The sequence below is a fragment of the Rhinoraja longicauda genome, chromosome 20, assembly GCF_053455715.1.
Source record: "Rhinoraja longicauda isolate Sanriku21f chromosome 20, sRhiLon1.1, whole genome shotgun sequence".
Classification (NCBI taxonomy): domain Eukaryota; kingdom Metazoa; phylum Chordata; class Chondrichthyes; order Rajiformes; family Arhynchobatidae; genus Rhinoraja; species Rhinoraja longicauda.
Genome location: NC_135972.1, coordinates 28,999,459 through 29,018,756, shown reverse-complemented (window position 1 = coordinate 29,018,756; position 19,298 = coordinate 28,999,459). Strand labels below are relative to the sequence as shown.

The 19,298-nt window shown below is 39.9% G+C and overlaps 1 protein-coding gene across 5 annotated transcripts in view; it reads right to left on the bottom strand.

Moving 5' to 3' along the window:
- cnot2 (CCR4-NOT transcription complex, subunit 2) overlaps nt 1–19,298 on the bottom strand; it is a 107,660-nt gene that overhangs the window by 49,388 nt on the left and 38,974 nt on the right. For all 5 annotated transcript variants that reach the window (XM_078417330.1, XM_078417326.1, XM_078417329.1 and 2 more), the window contains 2 exons: nt 2,474–2,543; nt 1,866–2,013 (listed from right to left, as the gene is read on the bottom strand). In XM_078417330.1, the coding sequence (XP_078273456.1) occupies nt 1,866–2,013; nt 2,474–2,543 (218 nt within the window). The remainder of the gene's footprint in view (nt 1–1,865; nt 2,014–2,473; nt 2,544–19,298) is intronic.

Here is a 19,298-nt window from a genome sequence, read left to right as displayed (position 1 = left end):
AGAAGGGTCCGGGCCCAAAATGTCACCTGTCCACTCCCTCTAGAGATGCATACTAGCCAGCTGAGTTACTCCAGCGCTTTGTGTTTTACTTAAGATTGCAGCATCTGCAGTTCCATGTGTTACTATTTTTCACTTACTGTGTTAAGAATTGTCTTGGCCTCTCGAAGCAAAATTCCCAATGTATATATCTCTTCTTCTTAAATAATCCCTCATTCTCAAGGAGGGCATGCATCTACGCGACCTCTCAGTTTTGAAATGGCAAATGAAGTCAATACGGATATGCACTCGAATGCAGATAATGCACAGGGTGTTTGACAGGGCAGGCAAGTGGAATTTTAGGAGGTAATCTATTTAATCCAGGGTTTTGTTACAGGGGCCAGAAGTTCTCAGCACCATCCGAAATGCTCTTTTTCCATTATAAGAAGTCATGGATAGAGGCTATAAAATATCCTTGAATCATTCTCTCTGCCAATCTATTAAGCACTTGCCATGATGGAACTCAATGTGGAGTGTTTTTAGATTTACATTAAGACTATTTTATTCATTGTCTGTAGCTCTCAGGAGACTTTTATTTAATCTAATCCATTTGAGAATATATTCCAAAATTGAAGAAAAATTTTTTTTTCACAGATATATAGCCTCCTTTTGACTCTAAATTAAATTAATTAGAAAGCATGAATAAAAAGATATGCACCTTGTAGAAAGACAATAAAAACACTTTTTTTTCCTGAGGAAGTTGCAAATGAAATCATGAAATAAAAATAAACTTAAAATGCTGTAAGCACTCAGCAGTCAGGTAGCATTAATGGATGGAGAGAAAAAAATTGATGCTTCAGGGTGAAGATCAAAGGGCGTTCAACCTAAAACATTAACTCTTTCTAAGATAGTCACAAAGTGCTGAAGTAAGTCAGAGGGCCAGGCTGCATCTCTGGAGAACAAGGATGGGTGACGTTTCTGGTTGGGACCAGTCTGAAGAAGAGTCTCACCTGAAACGTCACCCATGCTTTTCCTCCAGAAATGCTACCTGACCCGCTGAGTTACGCCAGCTCTTTGTGTCAATCTTTCGTATGAACCAGTATCTGTTGTTCTTTGTTTCTGCCACCTTTCCTATATATTGCCTGACTTGAGTGTTTCCAGAATCTTTTGGTTTTATTTCAGATTACCAATATCAGCAATTCATTGATTTTCATATAGTGCCACTGAAATCATGCTCATTTATGTTCAAATTTTGCCAATGTCTAGGTTCACCCAAATATTTTGCCAATCCTAATGTTAAACACCACAACAGAATAAACCAGTAAAAATCAGAGCCCAAGAAATACACTCCAAAATTTAACCTCACATTTCATCTTTCATTCTTAAATTAAAACTTCAATATTTGGTAATATTAACAGCAAAGCATGAGAATAAATACTGCTTCTGACTGGAAGTATAATTATTTGCTTAATTTGCACTCATTCTAAACTAACATTTAAAAAAAAGAAATTTTGCATATGTGCCTCTTCAGCCTTGATGTGCCTCTTCAGTCAAAATGTGTTCAGGCACAAGGATCAACAAACAAGTGAAATTCAGACATTCTTTTAAGAGGTATCAGAAAACATGTACTTTTTATCCAGGTGATTACTGTACAAACCTGTGCTTCTAAGCCAAAAAAGAGGAAATTCCATGCAAATAATTAATTGTATCATGGATAAGAGCCACAAAACAATATGGCTTAGTTGATATGGCTGGTCACACATAGTATTCAAATAATGCCTTTCATTTACAAAATTACTTTTTTATGCAAAGTCCCATGATACCAGTATAAAGAAATAATTTTGAGCACTGATGCAGTGCAAGGTAATAAATACTCTTATCTGCATTACCTGCTTGGTGAAGATGGAGTATGAAGTGACATTGTGGGCACTCCTGTCGTTGGCGTTACGTGATTAGGTAACTGAGTACCTTGTGATAAGCTGCGATTTAACTGAGGATTGTTGTTGCCCATTCCCCTCATCGGAAGGCCTAATGCACCTGCGAAAATATGAATGCAATCTCTTTCAACTATGTTTAGAAGAATATTGTCTAACCCTGAATTTTTGCTCACAACTCACACTATTTGATGCCAAATAACATCAATGCATTAAATAAAAACTTAACCAAGATTTTCAATTAAATCAGTAGAAGAATATTCTCGTTCAATCCAATGCAGAGAACCCTATAATTCATTTCATTTAAAATGTACCACTTATTCATGCACATTTGAAAAGGGTGTAGTTTTAAATATCCTTACATGTAAAACAGCATGTGAAATCCATGCTTAGGATTCAACATCTGCAAAAATGTTGAACAGTTTATTTTTATTATAAAATAATATTTATGAGTGAAGCCTAGGATACATAAGAGAAATTCTGCTGTTTAATAATTGTTTTCAGTTACATGTCCAATGATTTTTCCTGTAAACTCAATGATTTTAATATATGGAAGGACTTACTTTGCCCATATAAACTTGCACCAAACTGAGATAGCTGCCCTGACGTTGATGGTGATGGAGATGCCAGCATCTGGGGAAAAATTGTACAAAGTTTTCTATCAGTTTGTTAATAACATACTGTTATTCGGGCAATGTTACCAAAACATTAATTTTCATTGACCAAACTAAAATGTATCCAATTCTGTCACATGGCAAGATGTTCCTACCAAACAATACTGTAGGCATTTAAATGCAATCAGTTTTAGTCACAGTACTGCAGACTTTCTGAAATATGTACACTTTTTCACTCATCAGTAAGAACAATTGAAATTTCCAGAGGGCATGATTTTCCTTTATTGTAAAGGGTATTTGGATTGAAAGTCTGTCAATCAATGGTGTTGCATTTTCCTCACTCTTCAATTAATGTAGAATAATCTAAGCTGCATTTGAATTGTTTATCTGAACCCTTTTATTCTTTAATACCTTTCAAATTAAGAAAAGAAAGAGGAAAATGAACCCCCATAGGAGAATCTTGATGCAAGCTGAAACCTGTGAATCTCATTACTTTTTCTTAAGGGGGGTTTATGCAAGATTGAAACATAACTCCAAAGCTTTACATAAATAATTTAAATCCTTTTACGATAAAGATACCCAATAGAAAGATTTGCGAACACTCAGAAATTATATTTTTAATAAAGAAAGAAACATAGCTCAATGCTATAATCAAACGATATCAACTGAGTCAAGTGAAATGGTTAGCGAAGAAATTGATAATTCTTTGTATATATGAAACAATTAATAGATGGCGGGATTCCTGCTGATGTGCACTATGTCTTTTTTGGCTGATAAGTGAATAACCATGAAATTATAGAAACATATTCAAAGAATCTCCATGATCTGTAAAACTGTCATCCTCTTGGTGCACACTGAGACATGAGAGAATTGTAAGGTTAAATGAAGGAGTGGTCCAAGGCAGACAGAAAGAGAGATATATAGGCAAATAATGAGTAACAACTGAAATTAAAGAACATGGATAAAAGGAGTGGTCCAGCAGAGAGAAAAAACAATGACAAAAGTAATGGTGCAGAGCGGAAATGAAAAATAAGGCATCTGAAGACTGCCAAAAAGTGCAAAATCACACCACATTGGATGGGCAATCGGTGCTGCTATTTTACCTGTTCTTTAAGTTAGTGGATTAAACAAATGGGGAAATATTTTAATCAACACTTAAATACATATTTTGATAAGATTAAAACAAATTAAGCAATGCAGGTGCTTCATTGAGACAGCAACATTTGGGAGTTCAATGAGATTATAGATCCCAAGCAACCTCTTCAACAGAATTTCAGGTCAGAATGACTAAGCTGGAGTTTAAACTACAGATTTTAAACTTGGTCAGTGGTCAAGGACAGGTAGACAACACTTCAATCAAGCATGGAAAAGGGCACAGAATGCAGTAGACTTGGTCTTTGACCAGCTAATATAGAAGTGCTTTCTTCTCATGGCTAGGAAAGTACTTCAGGACAGGAATGTAAAGATCCTGCTGTCATAGTCACTAAAAGAATCAATGACATGGTTGGAACTGTTCTACTAAGAATAAGTTTGTCTATACTGATACTTGAGCCACTTAATACTTGAGCAATTGCATTAATTCCAATTGGGTTGAAGAATCCCAACCCGAATCGTCGCCTATTCATGTCTTACAGAGATGCTGCCTGACCCACTGAGTGATTCCAGCACTTTGTGTTCATAATCATACAAAAGTATTTGTTTCAGGAGGGTGAAAAATAAAGCAGTGCTAAGCTTCCAGAGAACCTTGGTTACATCACATTTAGGATACTGTGTACAGCTCTTATCAAGTCATTATAAAAAAGGAAATATAAGTACCGCACTGGCTGAAGAGAAAGTTCACAAGGAGGATATTAAATATGTGTGGTTTACATAACAGGAAGGATATATAAGAGTCTCTTTTGTTTTGAGTAAAGGCAATCAAGTTTTGCCTTTGAAAGGTTTGGATAGAGTAGATACAGAGAGAATGCTCCCACTTGAGGAGGCAGCATAACTACAGGACTCCAACACAATATAACTGGCAGGAATCAACCACCAAGAAGTCAGAAGAAAATTCCAAATGCAAACTGTGGTGAAAATGTGGAATTCACTTCATAGGGCCAGCTGAAGCAAAAAGTACAGATGAATTTAAGAAGAAGCTGGATAAACACACATGGGAAAAGAAAGTTAAGGGTTATGGTGATAGATTTAGAAAGGAACCGATAGGAAACTTGAATTGGACATAAATGCTAGCATAAACTGGTTGGGCTTAATTGTTTATTTCTGTTCCAATTTTCCCATTTAAATTAGTATTCTATTGCAAATGGGATAGCATATGAATCAGTATTTACCCTCATCTCTTTAAAATTTGAATTAATTATAGATGAGAGCACAGTGTCTCTTATATCCCAGTTTTGAGGCAATACTACTCAAAACTATTTGGGAAACTAAAGTTGGTCAGTTAGTGTCTGTTAAAGACCATAGTCAAGAAGCTGGCAGACAAAATATAGTGTGGGAATAAAAATCCAAGATTGAAGGGACATGCATTTAGGACGGAAGCAGGAAAATCCTTTCATCTTGGGATTTTGAACCATTGAGCAGCAGATGCTCAATCAATGAGTTTATTCAAGGCTGAAATTAACAGTGTGATTTTCACACTGGGAATCAAAGAATTTGGGGATCAACAGGAACAAGGATAAGGGAGGCAATCTTATTTACTAGTGAAGCATAGTTGTGAAGTGTGCAGCCTGCTGGTGCTTTTATTTTTTTATGTATTCAACTTCCATATTTAATCACCTTAGGTAGAAAGTTGGCCGTGGAAAAAAACTTGAAACCATTTGATGAATCTCCACTGATGTTCTAGCTCAGGCTACCATATAGAAAAATGGTATAGGAAAATAACTGCAGATGCTGGTACAAATCGATTTATTCACAAAATGCTGGAGTAACTCAGCAGGTCAGGCAGCATCTCGGGAGAGAAGGAATGGGTGACGTTTCGGGTCGAGACCCTTCTTCAGACTGATGTCAGGGGGGCGGGACAAAGGAAGGATATAGGTGGAGAAAGGAAGACAGAGGGAGATCTGGGAAGGAGGAGGGGAAGGGAGGGACAGAGGAGCTATCTGAAGTTGGAGAAGTCGACATTCATACCACCGGGCTGCAAACTGCCCAGGCGAAATATGAGGTGCTGCTCCTCCAATTTCCGGCGGGCCTCACTATGGCACTGGAGGAGGCCCATGACAGAAAGGTCAGACTGGGAATGGGAGGGGGAGTTAAAGTGCTCGGCCACCGGGAGATCAGTTTTGTTAATGCGGACCGAGCGCAGGTGTTCAGCGAAGCGATCGCCGAGCCTGCGCTTGGTTTCGCCGATGTAAATAAGTTGACATCTAGAGCAGCGGATGCTCTAGATCCAACGGATCCAACATATCATCCACCAACATTTCTGTCACCTACAACGGGACCCCACCACTGGCCACATCTTCCCATCCCCTCCCCTCTCTGCGTTCCGCAGAGACCGTTCCCTCCATAACTCCCTGGTCCACTCGTCCCTTCCTACCCAAACCACCCCAACCCCGGGCACTTTCCCCTGCAACCGCACGAGATGCAACACCTGTCCCTTTACCTCCCCCCTCAACTCCATCCAAGGACCCAAACAGTCTTTCCAGGTGAGACAAAGGTTCACCTGCACCTCCTCCAACCTCATCTATTGCATCCGCTGCTCTAGATATCAACTTATTTACATCGGCGAAACCAAGCGCAGGCTCGGCGATCGCTTCGCTGAACACCTGCGCTCGGTCCGCATTAACAAAACTAATCTCCTGGTGGCGGAGCACTTTAACTTCCCCTCCCATTCCCAGTCTGACCTTTCTGTCATGGGCCTCCTCCAGTGCCATAGTGAGGCCCGCCGGAAATTGGAGGAGCAGCACCTCATATTTCGCCTGGGCAGTTTGCAGCCCGGTGGTATGAACGTCGACTTCTCCAACTTCAGATAGCTCCTCTGTCCCTCCCTTCCCCTCCTCCTTCCCAGATCTCCCTCTGTCTTCCTTTCTCCACCTATATCCTTCCTTTGTCCCGCCCCCCTGACATCAGTCTGAAGAAGGGTCTCGACCCGAAACGTCACCCATTCCTTCTCTCCCGAGATGCTGCCTGACCTGCTGAGTTACTCCAGCATTTTGTGAATATATAGAAAAATGGATTCGCCAGGTAGATCCTTGTGCTATAAAAAGCAGCATCTACTAAAACTGGTCATTCATTTTACAACATGAGAAAATAATCTCTGAAAATCTATTCTTTGATCTGTAATGCAATGGGACAATTCCTAGTTTGACCAGACTTATTTAGTTATCCACAAAAACACTCCTTTTCAACTAGGAATATTTTATGCCATCAATCTGAAGGATAAACTTATAATGTTTCTACATTCAAAGCAGTGCAGTTTTTCCCTTTATTGTAATTAAGACAAAAAATGAAAAAAACAACCATGTAGATTTTAGATTCTGGAGCCTAGTGTGCTCATTAACAATGGTGTTAATGGCATAACAAACACATTACATAGAAGCAAAACATTGGATGCAGTTTGTCATTGGAGGCCGAGCGAGGTAAGTGTTTTGTGCAGTTCAGAATGCTGTACCTGAACTTCACCAAATTTCTGCATATGACAATAAGCTCAACTTGAAAGCTTGAAATTGCAAAAAAGGACTTGTGCATTTCCCTTTTATCCTCTTCTGATTGTATCATAACACATATCTCTAAGATCAGGAATTGATTCCACCAAGAACAAGTACACCACCACTTTCACACTGTGGTATCTACTTGTCCCATTAGAACAATTTGCTTTTAGAAATATTAAAAATCAGCAAAATAGATTTTTGTTAAACTGATGAAACAATCCCCAGATCAACGAACTTCACTAAACAAAGTGGTGAACTATTAGAAGCAAAAGTGCTTAATTTTGTACCAGACAAGGCTGACTCTTAGTGAATGGAAATATTCTGGTCAACTCTAATCAAAATATTATTACTGGATTGGCAGACTTAATTATTAAATGCCTGCAATTATTTAATGAAATACATCACAAATCCTGTTTCAACTATGCAGGATATTAAGACACAAGAATAACACAGAACACATATCTGTGGCTCTATTCAGTATTGGCATAAAACTCAAAATGAAAAATACCTAAAATTGTATTAATTGAACAGAACAACTCATCATCGGCAACAAAATAAAATTGGACTTTTCCTCACCAAGTTGTTGCTGATGCTTCTTTTTCCAATTAGAATGATAGAAGAGAATAACTTCATACACATCAGAGATGAATTCCTAGTTTCTACTTATGGACCCTCTCCTTTGAATTTCTCAGTTCTACAGTGCCCTCCGTAATATTGAGACAAAGACCCATAATTTATTTATTTGCCTCTGTACTTCATAATTTGAAATTTGTAATAGAAAAAAATCACATGTGGTTTAAGTGCACATTGCCAGATTTTTTAAAAGATATTTTGATACATTTTGGTTTCACCATGTAGAAATTACAGCTGTGTTTATACACAGTCCCCTCATTTCAGGGCACCATAATGTTAGGGACACATGGCTTCACAGGTGTTTGTAATTGCTCAGGTGTGTTTAAATGCCTCCTTAATGCAGGTATGAGATTTCTCAGCATCTGGTCATTCCTCCAGTCTTTCCATCATATTTGGAAACGTTTATTGCTATTTATCAACATGAGGACCAAAGTTGTCCAACGAAAGTCAAAGAAGCCATTATGAGACTAGGAAACAAGAATAAAACTGTTAGAGACATCAGCCAAACCTTAGGCTTGCCAAAATCAACTGTTTGGAACATCATTAAGAAGAAAGAGAGCACTGGTGAGCTTACTAATCGCAAAGGGACTGGCAGGCCAAGGAAGACCTCCACAGCTGATGACAGAAGATTTCTCTCTATAATAAAGAAAAATCCTCAAACACCTGTCCGACAGATCAGAAACACTCTTCAGGAGTCAGGTGTGGATTTGTCAATGATCACTGTCCATAGAAGACTTCATGAACTGAAATACAGAGGCAACACTGCAAGATGCAAGCCACTGGTCAGCCGCAAAAACAGTTTGCCAAGAAGTACTTAAAAGAACAACCACAGTTCTGGAAAAAGGTCTCGTGGACAGATGAGACGAAGATTAACTTATATCAGAGTGATGGCAAGAGCAAAGTATGGAGGAGAGAAGGAACTGCCCAAGATCTAAGGCATACCACCACATCTGTGAAACACGGTAGTGGGGATGTTATGGCCTGGGCATGTATGGCTGCTGTAGGTACTGGCTCACTTATCTTCATTGATGATACAACCGCTGCTGGTAGCAGCATAATGAATTCTGAAGTGTATAGACACATCCTATCTGCTCTAGTTCAAACAAATGCCTTAAAACTCATTGGCCAGCAGTTCATTCTACAGTAAGACAATGATAGTAAGACAATGATGCCAAACATACTGCTAAAGCAATAAAGGAGTTTTTCAAAGCTAAAAAATTGTCAATTCTTGAGTGGCCAAGTCAATCACCCGATCATGCCTTTCGAGCATGCATTTTATTATGCAAACAATATGGAAGAGGAACACCACATATCTCTAAAAAGTCATGGGCCTCGAACACTGATAATAGTCTCATCTCCATCTGCTTTGGTCCAACCTCATTTGGGTCATTGCCAATGTTTAAACTTCAAATGCTAATGACTGCTATCACTTTCCAGTAGTTAATATGATCGACTTCTCTAAACATTGAGCTGGCACTTCCGTCAACCCCTCAGAACCAGTCATTTACCCAAATCTTCTCTCACAACACACAGTTTGCAATGCAACATTCTCTCCCATCATTTATTGCCCTGAAAGCATATTCCCCATCAGATATGGTAGGACATCATGGAGGTGTGTATTACAATAAGTGGGAGACAACATCCGATGAGAAAGAGGCATTTAAAAGCAAAATTGTAGGCGTTTAGACTCACCACGTCCCTGTAAGGGTAGGAAGCACAGATAGCAAGATTAGGAAACCTTGGCAACGAAAGGAAATAGAGGATTTAATCAGAAGGAAGCATATGTCGGGATAGGGAAATTGTAATCGAGTCCTTTGAAGTTTACAAAAGATATTGGAGAGATCTTAAGGAAGCTTTTAGGATGACATAAACATCGTGGAGCTTGCTTGGTTAGGGACCGACTTCGGGAGCTCCAAGCCGCAGGAGCTTCGACCGCCCCAACGTGGGAGCTTCAATCGCCGGCTGCGGGAGCTTTGATCACCCCGACTGCGGATGGTTCGGCTCCCCCGACCGCGGGAGAAAAAGGAGGAAAGAAGATAAGACTTTATTGCCTTCCATCACAGTGGGGAATGGGGAGGAGCCGCTGTGGTGAATGTTTGTCAAATATTATGTAGGTGTGTGTCTTGTTGCTTTTTTGGTATGACTGTATGGTAAATCAAATTCCTCGTATGTTGCAAAACATACTTGGCAAACAAATTATGATTATGATTATGATAATTATGATTATGATAAAAGGGTCAATAAATGGTCCTAGCCAACAAAATTAAAGAAAATTCCAAAACTCTTTCTAAATGCAATAGAAGAGGTAGATAGGGAAAGAATATATCCCCCGGGAACAAAATAGAAGTCTTTATGTGTAGCCAGGGGATGGATGTGGTATACTGAATTAATACATGGCATCAGCATTCATCAGAGAGAAAGATGTGAATGATCGAGCGAGATGTACACTCATGGTCTGGAACATGTGTGTATCAGGAGAGAGGAAGTGTTACAGATATGAATGAATATCAAGGTGGGCAAATCCCCAGGGCATGATGAAATCTATCCCAGTGTGCAATTGCTGGGGCTCTTACATTGATTTCTGCATCAGCTTTGGCCATGGATGAGCAACTGGAAAACTGAAGAGTAGGTAATATTGTCCCCATGTTCAGCAAGGGTGGTAAGGATAAGGCAGCAACTACAGGTCGATGAGCCTTAAGCCAGTAGTAGGAAAACTATTATAAAAAAATCTTGGGGGTGGAATTTCTAATTCCTTGGAAAGTCAGGGACAAATTAGTGAGAGTGTGATTAGAGAGATTAGCGTGCTGCTTGGGAATTTCTGCCTCGCAAATCTGAATTTTTTGAAGAGATTAATAAGAAAATTGATGAAGATAAAGGATGGACCAGAATAAGGCTTCTAAAAATGTCCCACTTGGTAGGCTGGTCCAGAAAGTTAGGACACATGGGAGTCAAGGTGTTTTGGCAAATTCAATCCAAAATTGGATTGTTGATATAAGGTGGTGACGTTTTTATTTGGACTCAAAATCTGTACCAGTCTCGTACCACAGGAATCAAAGCTGGGACCTTTGTTGTTTGTCATATGGATGAGAATGTCAGTGGTCAGATAGGTCAAGGTCAGTTCACTGATGACACAAAGAGTGACAAGAGTTGTAGATAGTGGGGATGTGGCACAAGGATACAGAGGGATTTTGATCAGCTGGATAATTGGGGGGGAGTAGAGGCAAATGGAATTCAGTCCAAAGATATATGAAGAAATGGATGATGGGATGTCTAATACCTGGGAGAGCATATACAATAAATCACAAGGACCTTTGAGGTGTCGATGTACAAAATAAGTTTTTCACAGACAGTGGTGAGTATATGGGGAAACGGCCGGAGGAGGCAGAGGCTGGTACAATCACAGCATTTAAAAAAACATTTGGATAGATACATAGAGAGGAAAGGAATAAAGGATGAAAATGCACAAAAATGAGATAAGCGTAGGTGGGCATCATGGTCAGCATGGTCTAGTTGACCCAAGGGGCTTGTTTCTAAGTTGCATGACACTAGCTCAGTATTTTTTCAAAATGAACAGGCTTTAAACAGTAATGGGTACAGGCTTTAAACAGTATAATGGATACCAGCATTCAAATAGAAACACTGTTGGTTTAAGTAATGATTTTAAAAAAGTCAAATACAATGAAACACCACTGAGAAACTACTTCTAAAAATATCACTGAATGAAAAATATAGGACACATCGGAACCTCGCTCCTCTATTGATAGAAAATCCCTCAGGTGCTGTCTGTATCTCAGTTTCAATCTTAAAATGGCTGGTGTACTCCATACCACATAACTCTATTATTAATCAACTATTAAATTCAATTACCTCATACTTACAGAAAGTAGGCTTCCACAATTCAACGGGACGTTATCATAGACAATACTGTACTCTAGCAGTAAAATATACACCATGCATAACATTACTCAGTGCACTGGTTATTCATAGCTAGCACGGTTTCTGCTTCATCACAAAGAATGCCCTCAAACATCTGGTAGTAGCTAGGGTCAGACTTTCAAAGTGGTACAAACTTGGTCAGACTCCATGTGGAGTACGGTCTTCAATTTTGGGTCCCAAAGTAAAACAAAAATAAAATACTGAAAACACACAGCAGGTCAAGCTGCAACAAGGAAACGGTGTCATTCTTTTGGGTCAAGCAGCCTTCATTAATTCTTCAGTTCTGATGAAGGGCCACTGATGCTGCTTTACCTGCTGAGCACTTTCACCCTTTGTATTTGTTTTAGATTGCCAGCATTTGAAGTTGTCTATGTTAATTACGATCCAAGAAAGCAATGTCAACCGTGACTCACCTTAATACAACACATTCACCAGAAATACACCAGAGATTAAAAGATGAATTTCAAATGATAAAAATATTCAATAGGATGAACACAAAATAAATATTTTCTTCAATGCGAAAGGGCATAATAAAATTAGAGCTAGACCATTTTTTTTCAGGAAACATTTTTTCATACGGCAGGCAGGAAAAATTTGAAACTCCTTTCCCTCAAAACACTGAACTTTTAAGCAATACATCAAGATAGTGATCAATAGAGTTTTCCAGCATTAAGGTATCATATGATTTGGAGTAATAAAAGGTAAATTGACTGATCTTCTATGGACCAACAGAATATGGAACCAACCCCAAGCCAATCCTAACCTAATATTCTGAAGCTACGAATGACATCCTATGTGTAAAAAAACATTATGACCGACTTTTCACAGGGCATAAAACTTGTTCCTAGTCTCACTTTGAATGAGATCTTAGTCTTTGATCCTTGACTAAGATGGTTAAATAAGAGATAGGCCCTTCATTCCAATGAATCCATGTCTATAAAACCATTCATTTACACTAATCCTACATTAATCCCAGTCTCCCATCATCTCTCCCCAAATTCTACCACCCACCTCAACACTAGGAGCAATTTAGTGGCCCATTAATTTACCAGTCTGCGTGATGTTGGGATATAGGAAGAAACTGAAACATGCGGAGATCACAGGGAGAATGGGTAACTGGACAGTGAGTCACTTGTCCTGCCTCTGACACGCACCTGTAGTCACAGTATTTATGTGGCTGGTCTTGTTTTGGTCTGGACTGTTCATTTGTGATCCCAAGAATATTGTTGGAGGAGGACGATGATAATGGCATTGAATGTCATGGGCAGATGGTTAGATTGTTGAAGAGTCATTGCCTGGCACTTCAGTCATTTGCCACTTATAAACCGATAGTTGCATGCAGGCATGCACTGTTTCACGTACCGAGGAATTGTGAATTGAACATTGTGCAATTATTGGTAAATATCACCACTTCTGATAGAAAGAAGGTCTTTGAGAAACAAAGTGTTTGGTCCAGGACACTGCCCTGGGGAACTCTTGCAGTGATATCCGGGGCTGGAATGGCAACAACTCCAACCACCTTCCGACTAGGCTTCTTGATGCCACACTCAAGCCAAATGCTGCCTTGATATCAAGGCCTATCACTCTCACCTCACCTCCGGAATTCAGCTCTTGGGCCCATGATTGAACCAAAGGTGTGATATGGTCTGGAGCTGTGTGGTGCTGGTGAAACAAGGCTTTGATGAGTCATTTCAAAGCTTGTTTAACAACAGATTCCATCACTTTGCTGATGTTAGAGAGTGGATCCATTGAGCAGTGAATAGCTAGATTGCATCTGTCCTGTTTCTTTTGTGAAAAGGACATAACTGGAGATAAAAGGACAATTTTCTACATTTTCTAAAATAAATTAGTGTTACAAAATCTTGGCTAGATTTTCAGCTAATGTTGGAGTGCAGATCTTCAGCACTGCTGTTGTGATGTTGTCTAAACCTAAAGTCTTTGCTATATCCAATGCTCTCAGCCGTTTTGTGATATCAGCAATGTGAATCAAGTTGTCTGAAGAAAATAATGGTGGGAATCTCAGAAGGAAGCCATTTCTTAAATGAACATGGTTGCAAAGCCTTCAGCCTTGTGTTTATCACCAATGAAATGGGGTCCTCGATTATTATTGATGATGGGGATGCTCTTGGAGCCTCCTCCTCCTGCTATAAGCTATTTAGTTTTCCATTACTATTCAGGTTTAGAAGTAATGAGACTGCAGAGTTTCAATCTCATGTTGGTCGTGAGATCATTTTGCCCTCTCTATTACATACTGTTTTTCTGCACAGCATATATGTAGTACTGTATACCAGCTTCACGAGGCTGGCACCCCTCATTTTGAAATATACCCGGTGACGCTCCTCGCATGCCTTTCTCACATTTCATTTAACATGGGTTGATCCTCAGCATGATCAGAATGCGAAAGCAGAGTCAAACTGAATTAAGAGATTATGATAGTCTATATTTCTGCTGCTTATAGTCCACAATGCCTCAGCTGCCTTAGGATGCCCCAATTTTGAGCTTCAGATTTGTTCCGTGTTTGTCTCGTTCAGCACGTTTGTAGTTACACAACAGTGTACTCAATTTGAAGGCAGGGCTTTATCTCCATCAGGATTGTCCAGCAGTGACTTTTACCAACCTATCACTGATAAATTCTTGGGAACATTGTTGCAATAACCACCTTCGCATGCAGTCTGGCAGTCAGGTCTATCAAGACTCATCCATCTCCATCACTCCAACATTCGAGATGTGACCAAGCTGCTCTCGGTAATGGATTTTTAAATCCCCCACCCAAAGTACAGTGGAGGATTCAGTGTCCTTTCTACTTTTGGTCTTTTCTACTTTAATTGCTCAACTGAATGATAGCGGTGATAAACAGAATGGTGACTTCGTGCCCATGTTTGACATGTTGCCTTCATTGGTTCTGAAACTGATATTGAGGACTGCCAAGTGAAATTCCCTCCCTTCTGTATACAAATTTGGCTCAACCTCTGTAGGCCTGTGTTGCCAGTAGCATATCCCCCTATTATGACGGAAAGGTCTTGTACATTGTCTAGTAAGGTATGATTTCAGGTAAGGTATGCAAGTATTTATTCACAAAATGCTGGAGTAACTCAGCAGGTCAGGCAGCATCTCGGGAGAGAAGGAATGGGTGACGTTTCGGGTCGAGACGGTATGCAAGTAGTCAGTGTGCTCTCCCAAGTTTAGACTACTGTTCCATATTATAAGATTAAATGAGCTGACAACAACCTGCAATGTGGCTTCTTCTCTGGTGCAGTGGATGGGCTCTCAAGTGCTTTCCCTTTATTTACTGTGAATATGCTCTCAACCCATCTTTCCTGGGACAGAATTTCCCCCAGAACTCACTTTACTCCCCACCAGTCTTTGCATTCAAGGTACTATACTTCAACATCTCTGCCAGATTCAACATGATTCCACCACCAGTCACACCTTCACTTCCCCTCTCCTCCCCTTTTTCCACCACAGTGGTCACTCATTGGTCTGCTCTTCTGTCCCCACCCATCACTTCCTGTCTCCCAGCACCATCCCATGCACCCGGAGAAGATGCAACGCATATGCTTTCACCTCTTCCCTTCCCACCATCCAGAAAACCAAACAAATTATACCAGGTGGGCCCAGAATCAGAATGCTTAAGAATGACAAATCTTCTCCTCCGACAGTCATCAGGGAAGCAAACAAGGCATCTATGAAAAACTAGTATATTTCATGGTCCAAATTTAGATGTAGTTCCCAAGGTTGGATTTGAGTTTGATTGCTGGTTGTGTACTGCAGGATTTTGAATTATTAGTCTAGTTTGTACCACCAGTGTATTCAATTAATTCAAGTTATATGTTTAACATGGGATATGACTTGGAAACCAGTTTATTTCCAAGAGTGCTCAACAATGTAGATTGTATTCTAGTCTGACAAGCTGATGTAAAATGGACATTTATTCTACATCCTTTGTGAGGGGTGACATAGAATCAGAAGATGCAGAGTCATTGTGGATAGAACTGACAAATTGTAAGGGTAAAAAGTACCCTAATGGGAATTATCTACAGGTCCCCAAACAGTAGCCTGGATAAAGGGTGCAAGTTGCATCAGCAGTTAAAATTGGCATGTAACAAAGGTAATGCTGCAGTGGTTATGGGAGATTTCAATATGCAGGTAGACTGGGAAAATCAGGTTGGTACTGGACCCCAAGAAAGGGAGTTTGTAGGGTGCCTCCAAGATAGATTCTTAGAGCAGCTTGTACTGGAGCCTACCAGGGAGAAGGCAATTCTGGATTTATTGTGTAATGAACTGGATTTGATAAGGGAACTCAAGGTAAAGGAATCATTAGGAGGGAATGACCATAATATGATGTTTTAATCTGCAATTTGAGAGGGAGAAGATAAAATCAGAAGTGTCAGTATTGCAGTTGAACAAAGGGGACTATGAAGGCATGAGGGAAGAGCCCCTAGCAGTGATTACGGTGGAACAGCAATGGCAGGAATTTCTGGGAATAATCCAGAAGATGCAGGATCATTTCATGCAAAAGATGAAGAAAGATTCTAAGGGAAGTAAGAGGTGACCGTAGCTGACAAGGGAAGTCAAGGACAGTTTAAATAAAAGAGGAGGCGTATAACATAGCACAGAGGAGCGGAAGCCTGAGGATTGGGAAACTTTTAAACAGCAACAGAAGGTGACTAAAAAAGCAATACCGGGGGAAAAGATGAAGTATGAAGGTAAGCTAGCCAAGAAAATAAAGGAGGATAGTAAAAGCTTCTTTAGGTATGTGAAGAGGAAAAGATTAGTTAAGACAAATGTGGGTCCTTTGAAGAAACAGGTGAATTTATTATGGGGAACAAGGAAATGGCAGACGAGTTGAACAGGTACTTTGGTTCTGTCTTCACTAAAGAAGATTCAAACAATCTCCCAGAAGTACTAGGGGTCAGAGGATCTAGGGTGACGGAGGGCTTGATGGTCTGCATTCTAGGGTACTGAAGGAGGTGGCTCTAGAAATCGTGGACGCATTGGTGATCATTTTCCAATGTTCTATAGATTCTGGATCAGTTCCTGTGGATTGGAGGATAGCTAATGTTATCCCACTTTTTAAGAAAGGAGGGAGAGAGAAAATGGGAAATTATAGACCAGATAGCCTGACATCGGTGGTGGGGAAGATGGTGGTCAATTATTAAAGATGTAATAACAGCGCATTTGGATTGCAGTAACAGTATAGGTCCAAGTCAGCATGGATTTATGAAGGGGAATTTTGCTTGACTAATCTTCTGGAATTTTATGAGGATGTAACAAGTAAAATGGATATGGGACAGCCAGTGGATGTAGTGTATCTGGACTTTCAGAAAGCCTTTGATCAGGTCCCACACAGATTAGTGGGAAAAATTAGAGTACAGGGTATTGGGGGTAGGGTATTGAAATGGATAGAAAATTGGTGGGCAGACAGGAAACAAAGAGAAGGAATTTACGGGTCCCTTTCAGAATGGCAGGCAGTGACTAGTGGGGTGCTGCAAGGCTCTGTGCTGGGAACACAGCTATTTACAATATATATTAGTGATTTAGATTAAGGAATTAAAAGTAACATTAGCAAATTTGCAGATGACACAAAGCTGGGTGGCAGTGTGAACTGTGAAGAGGATACTATGAGGATGCAAGATGACTTGGATAGGTTGGGTGAGTGGGCAGATGCATGGCAGATGCAGTATAATGTGGATAAATGTGAGGTTATCCACTTTGGTGGCAAGAACATGAAGGCAGATTATTATCTGAATGGTGTCAGATTAGGAAGTGCAACGAGACCTGGGTGGCCTTGTACATCAGCCACTGAAAGTAAGTATGCAGGTACGGCAGGCAGTGAAGAAAGCTAATGGTATGTTGGCCTTCATAACGAGAGGATTTGAGTACAGGAGCAAAGAGGTCCTTCTGCAGTTGGACAGGGCCCGAGTGAGACCACACCTGGAGTATTATGTGCAGTTTTGGTCTCCTAATTTGAGGAAGGACATTCTTACTATTGAGAGCAGTGTAGGTTCACGAGATTAATTCCCGGGATGGCGGATTGTCATATGATGAAAGAATGGAACGACTGGGCTTGTATTCACTGGAATTTGGAAAGATGAGAGGGGATCTTATAGAAACATATAAAAATAATTAAGGGATTGGACAAGCTGGATGCAGGAAACATGTTCCCGATGTTGGGGGAGTTCAGAACCAGGGGCCACAGTTTAAGAATAAGGGTTAGGTCATTTAGAACTGAGATGAGGAAAAACCTTTTCACCCAGAGAGTTGTGAATTTGTGGAATTCTCTGCCTCAGAAGGCAGTGGAGGCCGATTTACTGGATGCATTCAAAAGATAGTTAAATAGAGCTCTTTGGGCTAGTGGAATCGGGGGATATGGGAAGAAGGCAGGAACAGGGTACTGATTGGGGATTATCAGCCATGATCACATTGAATGGTGGTGCTGGCTCGAAGGGCCGAATGGCCTACTCCTGCACCTATTTTCTATGTTTCTATGATCACTGGAACTAAATATTTTAAACAAGTTTAAATAACTTTTTGGGTGAAACTAAGATGGCAAAGTAGTTTTTGCAGATAAAACCAGAAAGTGATGGGGGGGGGGGAGGGGGGAGCAGTGGAATGTGAAGATTAACTTGTGAACAAAGTGTGAAATTCACCACTTTAGATCATATGTTCTATTAATTGTGACAAACTAAAACGGCGCAGAAGCAAAGGTGATTTGAATTTCCTGTAATTATTTCCTCCAGAAGAAAGAAAATATCCATTTCTGTGAATGTTAAATTGTTGAGTCCACAGGATGTGTTGGATGTGAACAAACAATATTTTCTGAGGTCACTGATACTTATTACTTTGTACCGTCATACAGCACAAAAACAGGCCCTTTGGCCCACTAACCTAAGAGCGCCCATTCATTAATCCCATTCTATTTATTATTTCCTTATTCCCATCAACTTTCCCCCACCTACAATGGTGAATTTACAGTGACCAATTACCTACCAATCCAGGAAGTGGGTGAAAACCAGGCTGATATCCAAAATGCTCTGCCAGAGGAAATGGTAAAACCAAGATGTGACATAATATTCAAAAGATCCATGTTCTCTTTGATCATTTCAAGCCTTGTTCAAGTCCATGAAATGGTAAGTGTGCAAATAGTACTAAAGAAAAATCGGCTTGACAGAACAAAGGGACCTCACACCAATCAATGAAATACACCATTGCTTGAAGTTAATGCTGCAAATACCATGAATTTTAAATATTGCTAGTTATGCGTTTTGCATGCCTATTAAGAGAAATTCTTCTCAGTATCTCAACGATTTTCAATTATGCTTTCAACTAAAACACTCATCTAAATAACAAAAATTATTTCCAGGGATATGGAATTTTCAATGAGTGTAAAAATTGCATTCACTTGTGGATAAGATCGTAATTATGCTGAGATTAGCCACAAAATTCTCTTCTCGTGTCCTTACCTAAACACCTGCCTAAATTTAAGACTGATATCCATCTGCAATATATAATGTTAACTACACTTTACAGTGAAAACATAAGACTACATTTAAATATTGTTT